Genomic DNA, 13,657 nt, shown 5'->3' with positions numbered 1-13,657 from the left:
TTAGCAAAGCCAATTTTTAAAAGTGTCTATATGGCAAATAATGTGTTTCTCATGAGTTTTTGCAAATACTCAGGCCAAGTGCAATAACACTAACATTTATTTTACAAATGAATTTGCCCTGTTATGATTTGCCTTTAGTAAAAATGGGACTGAAGAAAGAAAAATTATGTTTCAAAAAAACTATAGTACACCTGTCATTAGATTCTAGTTTTGTCCACTGTTTTTACGTTTTTATTATTTTCTGCAGTTTTAACTGAATCCTGAACTATTTCTGGGCTACAAGTTTCCAAACTAATGCTTTCAAATTTGTTTATTTTTTTTTCTGACTTACACCCAGTGAAATTGCTACTACCTCTTTCCTAAAGCCGTAAAAGCTGAGGCGTATTCCTTATAATACAGACAAGAAAAAAATTGTCACCTTCCTCCTCTATAACTAAAGATGCTTTGAGTCTAGTGCCTGGATAAATTATGCCCAACGTTAACCTTTGTTTTTCTTCTGTTTTCATAAAAATGCATCTTACTGAAAATCTGTTTTTCCTCACCACAGTCAGAGGTCGAGCCCATCTGCAATGCCACCTACTGAAGGAGGTACAGCTGTTTACCTAAGCTGACCCATTCCCAAGAACTGGACAGGGCTTATGACCAGTTTCATGAGTATTCATACCTCTTTCTGGAGCATGTTAAATATATATACTTAGCCAACCTGTCATCATGTCCAGTTACAACTGACAGTAGGAAACCGCATGACAATGAAGAATTTGGGAAATGCTTCAGATAGCCCTGCAAGACATGCACCAACACATCAAAGCTGTGTTTGACCCCACATTGTCACTAGACCAGTGGTTAGTGTCCTGATTTGGGTAGGGTGGGTCAGGACCATGTTCGTGGCAAAAGCTGCTTGTAACCTTGGCCCTGACTGCAGGGATAGGCTCCTATGCTGTGGAGCTTACTGCTGTTGCGCCCTCTGTATGGAAACACAAGGCAGGCTTCCCAAGAGACCTTCTAGACCTCACACCACAATGTGACAACCAATGTTGTCTGTCTGTAAGTCCAGGCACTTGTGAATATTTCCAGCTCCAAGTAGATCAGTTCCATTCTGATACCCCCTATACTGTGTCCCTTCTCAGCAGGAAGTAGTCAGAGTGACTACACTGCCTGTTTTCCATAGAAATGGAATGGAATTGGACAGTGGGGAGCTGTAACTGAGCAGCTTAGCTTCAACCCACATTTAAAACTGTTTCCTCTTTTCTCTCCAGTTTCAAGATGTAGCTTTGAGAAAACTACAGATGTGTTTTCTTTCGTCTTGAAATGCAGCGTCAGAATGTGCTGTGAGCCTCCACTGCCTTCCCTTTCCCACCTTATACTCCCAGGCCCTATGCACATTTATTTACCTGGATATTTGTTAAGCTCACACCATGCTCACCTATCCACTCATATATTTCCTTAGAAGCTGCAGGGGCTGGATCCTGACATGAACCAGGCTCCTCCAGAATTCTCTCCCCAGCAGGAGATCACTTCAAGGTCAGAGTTCTTTCCTGGCTAGAGACTCACTACAAGATTGGCTGAGATTGATTTGTAACCTGGTTGGGCCCACAATGATGCTAGCCCCTTCATCAGATGGAACAATAATTCAAGACAAGCAATTGGAGCAAGCCGTGGCTCCTGGTATGTCCTAGCCCCCTTGCCTCTCCTGCAGTCCAAGCCCCCCCACCTTTTTTGTTGTTGTTGTTGAGATGGAGTCTTGCTCTGTTGCCCAGGCTGGAGTGCAGTGGCGCAATCTCGGCTCACTGCAACCTCAGCCTCCCAGGTTCAAGCGATTCCCCTGCCTCAGCCTCCCAAGTAGCTGGGATTACAGGTGCCCGCCACCACACCTCTAATTTTTTGTATTTTTAGTAGAGATGGGGTTTCGCCATGTTGGCCAGGCTGTTCTCGAACTCCTGATCTCTTGATCCACCTGCCTCAGCCTCCCAAAGTGCTAGGATTACAGGCATGAGCCACCGTGCCCAGCCCAAGCCGTTCTTCTTAAACTCTTGCCCTCTCTTCAGAAATTGCAAGTGGCAATTTTTGGAAAGGATTCTGGCCACTTCCCCTCGCAGGCAATGGATAATAAAATTCACTCTCTTTTATCACACCTAGCTCTTGTTATTTTGGTTTCTTTCTACAAGGAATTAGCAACCGCACCCTCTTTCTGCTACACTATCTTATTGCTACCAAGGGTCTGTTCTGTCTTAGGACCTCTATTTTAATGTTTAGTGCTGGTCAGTTGTGCCTAAACTCCAAAGGGTGGAGGGTATGATGAGGCATGTCTGACCCCCGTTCCCGTTATGGCCTGAATGAGTTTTTCAGGATTCATTGGGTCCCCTTGGCCAAAAGGAAGATTTAGTCAGTTGGGAGGCTTAGTTTTATTTTTAGTTTACAGTTGATAGGATTATGAAAGTTAAACTGTTTATACTGGCTTTATGACAAGTCATTGTGTTTCCTGCACCTAAATGTTTTATGAAAATGGATATTATGGGCTGGGTGCGGTGGCTCATGCATGTAATCCTAGCACTTTGGGAGGCCGAGGTGGGTGGATCACCTGAGGTCAGGAGTTCAAGACCAGCCTGACCAACAAGGTGAAACCCCGTCTCTACTAAAAATACAAAAATTAGCCAGGTGTGGTGGTGTGTACCTGTAATCCCAGCTACTTGGGAGGCTGAGGCAGGAGAATTGCTTGAACCCGGGAAGCGGAGGTTGCAGTGAGCCAAGATGGCACCATTGCACTCCAGCCTGGGCAACAGAGCAGGACTCCATCTTGAAAATGGATATTATGTCTATCTGGGGAATGTTTTCCCTACCTAGTCCTGCAAAAGAAAAGGCATGTAAATCTGCTCTTCAAGCAGCACTAAATGGGAACCACTAAGATTGCCCAAGCACCCAGAATGTAGAGGAAAACTGGAGTGCTGACTGGGACCATCTCTCTGCTGGATAGCCCTTTGTGGGGTACTTACCGTGGCTTGTTGCAGAAACCTTTGTGCACCTCCCAGTGACAACTATTGGGACTTTGGATGAGAGAATTTCCATTTGAGGGTCATTTACTGCCTTGCTATGATACATTAACTGAAGCTACCCTATGACTGAAGGACATAAAATGATCTTGACACCTGAAATACCCATGCCAGGGCGATGTTGGAGAAACACTCTAATGGGGATGGCAGTGCCCAGAGTCCTATAATAAAATGGAAATGGTTTATATTGGATGATTCTAGCTGGGGAGTGCAATGGGGAGAAGTACTCATCAACAGGAAGCATCTTTTTTCCATAGGACTGACTCTGGAACTGTGTAAGGAGCTGCTAGATTCCACTGCCTGATAAACAGCTCTCACCTAACCGACAAGGAGCTGCTTGACCACTGGAAGGCAGTTCCAAAGTGAAAGGACAATATCCTGTTTGGAAGGCTGCTGTTCTGATTGTAAAGTGTACTTTCAGGAGCAGAAATTACCATTCTCTATGCCTGAGTTCTCCAGAACTTGGAAACTATTCATGAGTATTCCTAAAGTTTATTTTGCCCACAAATGGGTTTTGCTATAATTCCTCTTTAGGAAAACAGGGCAACTAGAGACGCAAATTCCATTTCAGAGGAAAACTATAACACGTCTGTTACCAGACTCCAGCTCTAACCTTTGTTTTTGAATTCTTGTTATTTGCCTACAATGAGTCTGTAAAAGAGAACTGGGATGTAATTTTCTTCATAAAGAATTTAGTTGACTCCCTGAGGAAATTGGCCCCTTTTTCTGTTCTGACACACAAAATTCTCTTTTGTAAAACTATTTATATATCATATATATGATTCTCTCCTGCTCTCTCTTCAGAGAGAGAGAGAGAGAGAGAAGGTCTCACTATGTTGTCCAGGCTGGTCTCAAACTTCTGGCATCAAGTGCCTCAGCCTCCCAACATGCTGGGATTACAGGTATGCACCACTGCCCTGATATAATTTATCACTTGTTGTTATACCTCTGCCAGGAAGACCTACGTCATGATATTCAAACACTAGAGGTGATTCAACAAGGCCTGTGAATTTCCCTCATTTGGGATCCCACTGGGCTTGATCTATTTTTCATTGTCAACCTGCTGCTGCTAAAGCTATACATCCACCCTCCCTCTAGGCCCAGGGATTATCACAGAAGAGGGGGTGTGTAAGATTGTAAGGGCCAGTCTTGAGGGTCAGAATCAGTTCAGACACTCCAAATCAAGGGTAGGCACACAGATGCATAAACAGCTGACAAACTGAGGGACTTTGCCTCCTGGGCCTTTACATGGCCCCTTTCCATGCATCTCCACCATAAAGAATTCCTTGCTTCCCAAAGACAACATTACTGAGAAGATATCAAGATACTTGGTGATAGAGGCTTCTGGATATAATTGTTCCCAGTTATGGAATTTGTGCAAATAGAGGTAGGACCAAAAAATTATTGGCACCCTAAGGACAAATCTCTAAAAACAATGAAAAAAAAATTGGGGCACAACAAAAGTCTCTAATTTTGTAGCTTAAATACTTATCTTTTATAGGGCTTATTACTACAAGTCTAACTAAAACCAAAATTTTAGCAACCCAATTCATAGAACTTATACATAAGTCAATTTTGTAGATTTACCTTTTGGCTTTGGTTTTTGGCTCTTAAATTGCTTAAAGGTCTTTTTTTTTGAGATGGAATTTCACTCTGGGTGCCCAGGCTGGAGTGCAGTGGTGCGATCTCGGCTCACTGCAACCTCCACCTACCAGATTCAAGCAATTCTCCTGCCTCAGCCTACTGAGCTTAAAAGATCTTAAGAGTTGATAAGTGCCTGCCCACCTCCATTTCCATCTGGCCCAGAAGGTTTAAACTGACTATAAGTCTTGGCCCTTGGGGTCCCTTGGAGGGACAGGATGGATCTGGGGCAGGCAGCCACATCACCTCAACAATGTTATGGGAGAAAATAAAAGTTTGGTCGCTGATGCTGGCCTCTGGCAAATCTCAGCCAAAAGAAGAGACATGAGAAATAGAATTCTAAGTTTCCAAGCACCTGAACAGACCCCCTCTTAGCCAAAGGGACCCCCCAAGACACCTTGGAAGCAGCTTCCCAGCCATGATAGGATGGGAGGTTGGACACATCTCATTCTCTGCCTTCCCTCGCCAACCACCATTAAGCTTTCTTTCCTAACGGTTAAGCAGAAACCAGTCTTTTCAACAGACTTCACACTGATAATGTCAATTACCAGCTTATCCTCCTAGGTACAGAAAAAAGACAAGATGAGATTAGCCATTCCTTCACCCCTCCCCGAGACAGCTGCTTCCTCTAATTACTTTTTCTTAAAATGCTCACCTTATGTAAAATGTAGATTTACTGGACACTAACTAGTCTCACGAGTATGTAACCATTCATCTCATTGCCAACCTCCTGACCTTTTTCAGGAAAATGTATAAATACTAAGCCTCCTCAGGGCCTCTTTGAAAAAAACAGCTACAGGGGCATCTGTGACTCCATTTTTCCTGGGCGTGCCCTTAAGCTGGCTTGATAAACTTTGGTTGATTGGGACACCTGCCTCTCACCCATTTTGGTTGTCAGGAGGTAGCTTTCTTTACAGAACAGGAAAGCTAATTCTTGGGCTGGTAGGTGGGAAGCTAAGAAACCACTTGATGTATAACACAGAACCCTCTAAAATCTTGGAAATTTGGAGGGCTGGGTACCTCTTAAAGTAATAGTGTGGTAAAGGCTTAAAACAGGATTAATGGTAAGTCAAATAATGAATGTGTCAGATTCCCAGACACCCTCTTCCACTCCAGACAGCCAGGCAGCTGCACCTCCCCTACCACAGAAGACTGGAGTTTCATTCTGCAGAGAAGGTAAAACCCAAGGTGTACCAAGGCACACCAGGCACAAACAAGGGAAAGGACATCATACTGAAAACAAGGGACTTTAAACATTATACACATGTGTTGGCACTCCACCATCTCCCCGACCCCAACTCAGCTCCCAGGATACTGGCAGTGAGCTTTATATTCTCTAAGAGGGAAAATGAAAGATCCTTCCCTTAGGAAGCTAACCAGCCCAATAGGTAAACCTAAAAATACTGACATTCAGGGTTCCCTTAACAAAACAGTCTGCCCCACTCATCCAAAGTTTTCAATCTATAGGAAGTTCTTTCAAGCTTTAAGCTCTGGAAGCCCTCAAAGCTTCTAATCAGTTTTAGAGCACTCATTCTTAAATAGGAACAAATAAACAAGGACCTGTATGTGTCAGAGGAAACCCGTTAGTGTGAAAAATAGAGTCCAAAATAAAAAGCAAGCAAGCAAACAAGCAATCAAAAAACTTAGAGAAATTAAAGACTATGGCAAGACCAAAAAAGTCTCATACAAATCCTTAATATCTTGCATCCATGAAACAAGAACAAGTCACTACCAAAAAGATTACAAGAATATTTGTATAAATAAAATTATAAATAAACCAAAAAATGTAATAAAAGGATTGGAAGATAATGTTGGGGAAATCTTCAAGAAAATAGAGTTTACAAATGATTATGAAAAATAAAAGAAATCAAAAATAGAAGACCAGTCTTAGGAATCCAACAGCCAAATACTAGGAGTTCCACAAAGAAAAAAATAGGTACAATAGAGAAGAGAAAATAATCAATGAAACAATTCAAGAAAAAATGTCCAACCTCAAAGAAACAAGTTTGCGAATTATAAGAGCTTTTTAAGAGGCCAGTACGATGGATGGAAATAGATGAACACCAAGACACATTATGGTGAAATTTCAGAACACCAAAACCAGAAATGATCTTTAAATTTCTAAGTGAGATACAAATAAAATAAAATTGTCACATTTATGTCTTAGTCCTTAGGGCTGCTAACAAAAATATGGACTGGCTGGCTTATAAACAACAAATTTATTTCTCAATATTCTGGAGGCTGAGAAGAACAAGACCCAGGTGCTGGCAGATTCGGTGCCTGAGGAAGACTTGCTACCTGGTTCATAGATAGCTGTTTTCTCACTGGGGTCTCTTTAATAAAGGCAGCCATCTCATTCATGAAGGCTTTGCCCTCATGACCTAATTGCCTCCCATAAGCCCTACCTCCAAATACCACCACATTAGGGATTAGGTTTCAACACATTAATTTTAGGGGAACATAGACATTCAGCCTCTAGCAAACAACCACAGGGATGAGGATGAAAATGATGTCAGACTTTTCAACAATACAAAAGACAAAAGGCAGTGGAATCATGCCTCAAAATATCCAAGGGAAATTATTTCCAACCTAAAAATCTACACCCAACCCAACATTCATTCAAGTGTGGATCTAATAAAGACATGTCAGAATGTGAAACATTTACCTCATGTTTTTTAAAGAAACTACTGGAAAAGTTTTTACTGCATAATGAGGAATACACCAAGAAACAGTACAAGATTGAAGGAAAGAGTAGATCCAACATAGGTGAGGGGCAAACGTTATTCCTAAGAAGACAGCTGATAGGGACATTTCATACTTACTTCCTGCACTAAGAAGAACTAAAACAGCAAGTAGAAAATTAGAGTTTGAGTAGATTATCCAAAAGAGAACTAGAGTTCAACAGAAGAGTGACAGGCAGGAAATACCTAAAGCAAGGAAGGGGAACAAAGCCAGGCCGGCTCCTCAGTTGGGATTGTCTGGGAGCCAAGAGTGGCTTTCCTATATGGGCAAAGGGCTAGTGGGAGACCTCACTGTCTACAGTCTCACCGGGGACTCCTGCAATGCCAGCCAAGGGAGAGCCCCTTGATGCTCGTGGGCCCTCGAAATAACATAGGGAGATGTTGAAAGATTGTACCATGGCACATATGTGAGGTTTTCTTCAAAACATTGTGTTGGAGGAAGTCAAACAACACTAAAAATAAACAATCCCATTAAAAGTGGGCAAAGGACATGAACCAACATCTCTCAGAAGACATACAAATGGCCACAAGTATATGAAAAAGTACTCAACATCACTAATCATCAGGGAAATAAAAGTCAAAACTATAGTACAATATCATCTCACACAGTTAGAATGGCTGTTATTAAAAGGATAAAAAAAAAACTAGTGAGAATATGGAGAAAAATGAACTCTTAGACACTGTTGGTGGGAATGTAAATTCATTCAGCCACTATAGAAGACAGTATAGAAATTTCTCAGAAAACTAAAACTAAAACTACCATATGATGCAGCAATCCCAGCACTAGGTATCTATCCAAAGAGGAGGAAATCAGTCTGTCAAAGGGATTCCTGCACTTGTATGTTTCTCACAACACTATTCACAATAGCCAAGAGACGCAGTCAACCTAAGTGTCCATCAACGGGTGAATGAATAAGGAAAATGTGGTACCTACACACAATGGAATACTATTCAGCCATAAAAAAGAGTGAAATGATGTCTTTTGCAGCAACATGAATGGAACTGGAAGAAATTATGTTATGTGAAATAACCCAGGCATAGAAAGACAAGTATCACATGTGCCCACTCATGTGTGAGCTAAAAAAGTTGACCTCATAAAGGTAGAGAGTAGAATGACAGACACCACAGGCTGGGAAGGGTGTGGGTGAGGGGAGATGAAGAGAGGGAGGTTAACGGATGAAAGCATACATTTAGATAAAAAGTGTAAGTTCTATCATTTGATAGTAGAATAGAGGGACCATAGTTAACAACCAAACATTGTGTATTTCAAAGTAGCTGGAAGGGAGGACTTGAATTGTTCCCAATGCATAGAAATGATAAATTCTCCAAGTGATGAACCCTTCAAATACCCTGACCTGATCATTACACATTTTATGCCTGTAATAAAATACCACATGCACTCCATAAACACGGAAAATATTATGTATCAATAAAAAATAAAAGCTATTCCTAGGATGATGGTAAAAGGAGAACATTAGACAATTTCTGTTCAATGGGGATAGTCCAAATTTGAGTAAAAGTTTCAAAAAATATTTAAGGGGAAAAAGTGGTAGAACACCTGATGAAGATAAAGATAGACAATGTGGGGTCTGACTATCCGTAAGAATTAAGAAAGTTGAGCCGCACCCCCACCAAAAAAGAAGACAATTACTTTCTACAGAGTAAGATAAAAGGCTGTACAGAAGTGAAGAAAAAGTAAATATAATGTACTATATATCCCAGCTGTGAATAACATTTATGCATTTATGATTACATCAACAACAGAAGATTTATCTAACCAGAGTTTTGCACCACTGTATTGGGAGGATAGGCAATTTGGCATAAGAGCAGACAGATAACTACATCTTCCTCTTCATCTTCAATATTGGAAAGTCAATATATAGTGCCTAAAACAAACAAAAATTTTTAGAGACAGGATCTCTCTCTGTTGCCCAGGATGGTCTCAAACTCCTGGCCTCAAGCAATCCTCCTGCCTCTGCCTCCCAAAGCGCTGGGATTACAAGTATGACCCACTGCTTCCAGGCCCAGCCTTATGTTTTTTACTGTGGTAAAATATACATAACACGAAGTTTATCAATTTAACCATTTTAAGTGTATAGTTCAATGGGATTTAGTACATCCATAATGTTGTGCTATAATTACCGCTATCGTTTTTAAAACATTTTCATCATTTTAAACAAAAACTTTGTACCTATCAAGCAATAACTTCCCAGGCCCCACCCTGCCCCCTTGAAATCTCTCATACTTTCTGTCTCTATAGAGTTACTTATTCTGGGTAACTCATATAAGTGAAACGATAAAACATTTGTCGTTTTGTGTCTGGCGTATTTCACTTTGCTTTATGTCTTCTCAAGGCTCATCTATGTTGTAGCATGTAGAACAACTTCATTCTTTTTCTGTGGCTAAATATATCCTGTTATGTTTATACATTATGTTCATCCATTGATCTGTTGATGGACACTTAGGACATTTCCATGGACTCACATAATTTTGATACAGATAAAAACATTTATAGTTGGCCGGACGCGGTGGCTCACGCCTGTAATCCCAGCACTTTGGGAGCCGAGGCGGGCGGATCACGAGGTCAGGAGATCGAGACCATCCTGGCTAACACAGTGAAACCCCGTCTCTACTAAAAATACAAAAAATTAGCCGGGCGAGGTGGCGGGCACCTGTAGTCTCAGCTACTCGGGAGGCTGAGGCAGGAGAATGGCGTGAACCCCGGGGGGGCGGAGCCTGCAGTGAGCCGAGATCGCGCCACTGCACTCCAGCCTGGGCGACAGTGAGACTCTGTCTCAAAAAAAAAAAAAAAAACCATTTATAATTAACAAACGATTTTATGAAACGCTCATGTATAATAAGTACTATTAACTCAGTGTCCGCTTTGCAGAACGTGCGTGAGGGGCTTTATATAAATAGAAACACAACGAGCTTGGGAGGTGAGAATTGCTGTCAGTTTCACAGATGAGCAAGTTGAGCTTCCGTGTTTTCAGAGCTGAAAGGGCCTCACCCAAGTGCGCAGTCCAGAGCCTGTGCTCCTTCCACTGCACGCCCAGGTGTCGGTCATGAACACAGACACAGGGAGAAACACACACTTGAGCTCAGATGTCTACCCAGAAATAACTTTGTGAAGGGACAATATACCCACATGAAAACATTCAGAAAAACTCATTTAGCAACTGTTTGTTGAGCCAGGATGTGGTGGCAGATTCTGTGCTAGGGTGTGCCAGGTGCAGACACATGTTTGCCATGACACGTGGTCATGCCCCAGAGGCTCCTGGGTGCACATGCACACACGGACCTGCAGGCTCACACCACAGTGCTCAGCCTGTTCCTAATCGCAGGGAGCTCCAGGGAGGACAGAGAATGTCACGCCAACCCCTCCCACTGCATGCTGAGCTGAGTTCTTGATATGCTGCCACCCCACCATAGCCCAGGGCTGTTGGTCTTTCTGCAGACCTGCCCTGACCCCGCTTACACTTACTTACCGGCTGTAATTTTTGATAAATAAAACATTTAGTATATTTTATTGTATGCACGCACATGCGCACAGGAAGGAGCGTGTCAGTTGTTGAGATATAGATAAAGCTTACCCATGTCCAATTCCCTGCCAGCACCTGCTGGGACCAGAGCCCCCTGCCATGAAGGTGACAGCCATTGTGTGTACTCTTCTGCTGGCTCTGATCTGCAGCATCCAGCTGGGTGAGAATGAGGCAGGCAGGGTTGGGAGGAAGGGAATGAGCCTGCTCCCTCCTCTCATTGCTATCACGGGGGTCTCACTTTTCACGGGTCCAGACATGTGCTTTGGGAGGTTTCACTGAACTGACCTCTGCTGCTTTCTCATCTCATCCACCACAGGGATGACTGCGTGGGTATGTATCAATTGTTTGTACATGTTGTGACTGCTCTGTCCCAAGGTGTGCTGAGGCGGGAACTTGCTCAATACAATCCGAGCCCCCTGACAGAGGAGTCTTTTGTCAAGGTCCACCAATGCTATGCCAATGTCTCAATGCTTCAAAGACTTACTCATGCAAATATAATGGTGAGTTTGCCCTGGGGGACCCGCACACACTGCATAGCCACAAGTCCCAGGCCTTGTGCTCTGCCCTTGGTTTCCCTTCACAGTTCCCACATCATGAATAGGAAGCCACATGCCAGGATGCCCAAAATCAGATGAAGGCCCTCGTAGGCCACAACAGGGCCTCCTGCCTCACCTCTCCCAGCCCTGAACCCAGACACTGCAACCCTGCAAGCGGGAGTGTCTCTGCCCCGGAGCCCAGGAGAGGCCCAGGCACACAGGGAACCACAATCACTGCACTAATGCACTGATGATGAGCACACAGCGACACACACTCACACAGGATGTTGTTAACAGCAACATACACCCCATGCCTGCACACGCACATGCATACACATGTGTTACACCAACACGTGCAGAGTCACACTCAAGCAGGAGTCACAACCCACACTCACCATCTTTGTCCAGAGCCTGGGATCCCCAAGAAGCAGACAGACCTTAAGCAGCTCCTTTGAGCTCTGAGACCAAGTGGTAACTATGGGTCAGGGAAGCGTTTAGCAGAGGCCACCGGCTCCTCTCTTTCTTCCTTTCCCGACAGAAGAGAATCCTTTGCAGCAAGGAGTGTGAGTGTCATTGGCTTCTGATGTGAGGACCCCCGCAGCCAACCGGGCCCTCCTTCCTTCCTTGGGGTTCCCATGCTCCTGACCTGGCTCTGTCCATCACTACATAGACCCCAATAAACAAGCCGCAGCCCAGCCCTGTGTTCTGGTGCTGTGTGGGGTTGGCTGTGTCCACATGTGCAGCGTGACGGGGGTCTGAGTGTGTGACCCAGGTCTACTTTAACTACAATGCTGGTGACTCTGTTATTCTTAAAGATATGTGATATTCTGTGTGTTGTTGGTATAGGGAATTGTATTCACTGCTTGTATGTTTTACAGCATGTTGAATTTTGGCACTAACCTTGTTGCGCTCTCTGGAGCACCTCTGGTGCATACAGAAATGCCGCATCCACCTCGCTGTCAAGAAGAATCTTGTTGTCCAACTGTGGGAAGTGCTGTCTCTGAAATAACTGAAAGAATGGGAGGATAGATGGATAGGTGGACACATGGGTGGATGAGTGGATGGATGGATTTATGGATAGATGATGAATGGATGGATGGATGAATGGATGGGTGGATGGATGGATGCATAGATGATGAGTGCCTGGATGGATGGAAAATAGAATCATAGCTGAGATCCATGTTCCATTTGAGAGAGGTCAGGTCAGGACATGGTGACACCTGGAACCTCCTCCAGGCCCTGTGTCCTTGGGCTGTGCGGGACCTTGGAGGTGGAAACCCTACCCCTCCTGACTTCAGTCTCCTCCTGTGTAATGTGAGAGAAGTGGGCCAGGTAACATCCTCAGGTGTGGTCTAGGGACCATAGGCTTCAAAGCCACTCTCAGAGTTGAAATGAGGTCGTACCCACATTCCTGGTTTCCCAGGGCTTAAATCCAAGGACATACTAGAGAACTTGCGATGAAGAAATGAGTAAACAATGAACAGGTGGTTTTATGTCCTTGTTGACTGTGACCTGGATTATGACAGTTGCCTCCTTCCTCCAGGACCAACTCCCTGGGCTCCAGGCCCTCCCCACAGCTGCCAGAGTGACCTTCCCTGCACTCCGTGGCAGCACCCGCAGCTCCAGGAAAAGCCCTCGGGGGCTCCCGCTCCTCCTTCCTCAGGACAAAATGCAGGCCCTGTGCAGGTCATTGGAGGCCCACATCTTCTGTCCCCACACCTGCCTTGAACTCACCCTCCTCCTCCATCATCCACACTGCCCTGGGATCTGGTCCATGACTGTAGGTCTCACCCCTTAGGCTGCAGCACAAAGGGTCACCATGACGACAAGCCCTTCTCCACCGAGCCTGTGTGAGGAACCCTGACCCATCCTGCCAGTTCCCCCTCCCCTCCTCCCTGCAGCCTCCAACTCTGCTCATCTTCCCTCGCCCATGACAGCCAGAGCTCCTGGAGGCCACAGCCTGAGTCCACTTTGCTGCTGGGTTCCTGGACCTACCAATAGGACACAAAAGGCACAAGGACGTTTTAATGCCTTAAGTGCAACTGAGACCCCTCAGACCTGTCACTCAGGTCCAGAGGCCTCCCAGGACTCCTGAGCAAAACCTCTGCCAGGCTCCCACCAACTCAGAGCTGGCCTCCTGCCCTAGCTCT

General features: G+C 44.3%; 1 protein-coding gene across 1 annotated transcript in view; it reads left to right on the top strand.

Moving 5' to 3' along the window:
* Window positions 1–13,361, top strand: part of LOC134732170 (zinc finger protein interacting with ribonucleoprotein K-like) — a 49,787-nt gene extending 36,426 nt beyond the window's left edge. Inside the window, 1 exon segment of the mRNA XM_063614913.1 lies at window positions 13,306–13,361. Within this exon segment, the coding sequence (XP_063470983.1) occupies window positions 13,306–13,361 (56 nt within the window).
* Window positions 13,362–13,657: the final 296 nt, after the last annotated feature.

The sequence above is a fragment of the Symphalangus syndactylus genome, chromosome 13 (assembly GCF_028878055.3).
Source record: "Symphalangus syndactylus isolate Jambi chromosome 13, NHGRI_mSymSyn1-v2.1_pri, whole genome shotgun sequence".
Lineage (NCBI taxonomy): Eukaryota > Metazoa > Chordata > Mammalia > Primates > Hylobatidae > Symphalangus > Symphalangus syndactylus.
The sequence above is the reverse complement of the archived record's forward strand: the minus strand, read 5'-3'. Positions and strand labels throughout refer to the sequence as shown.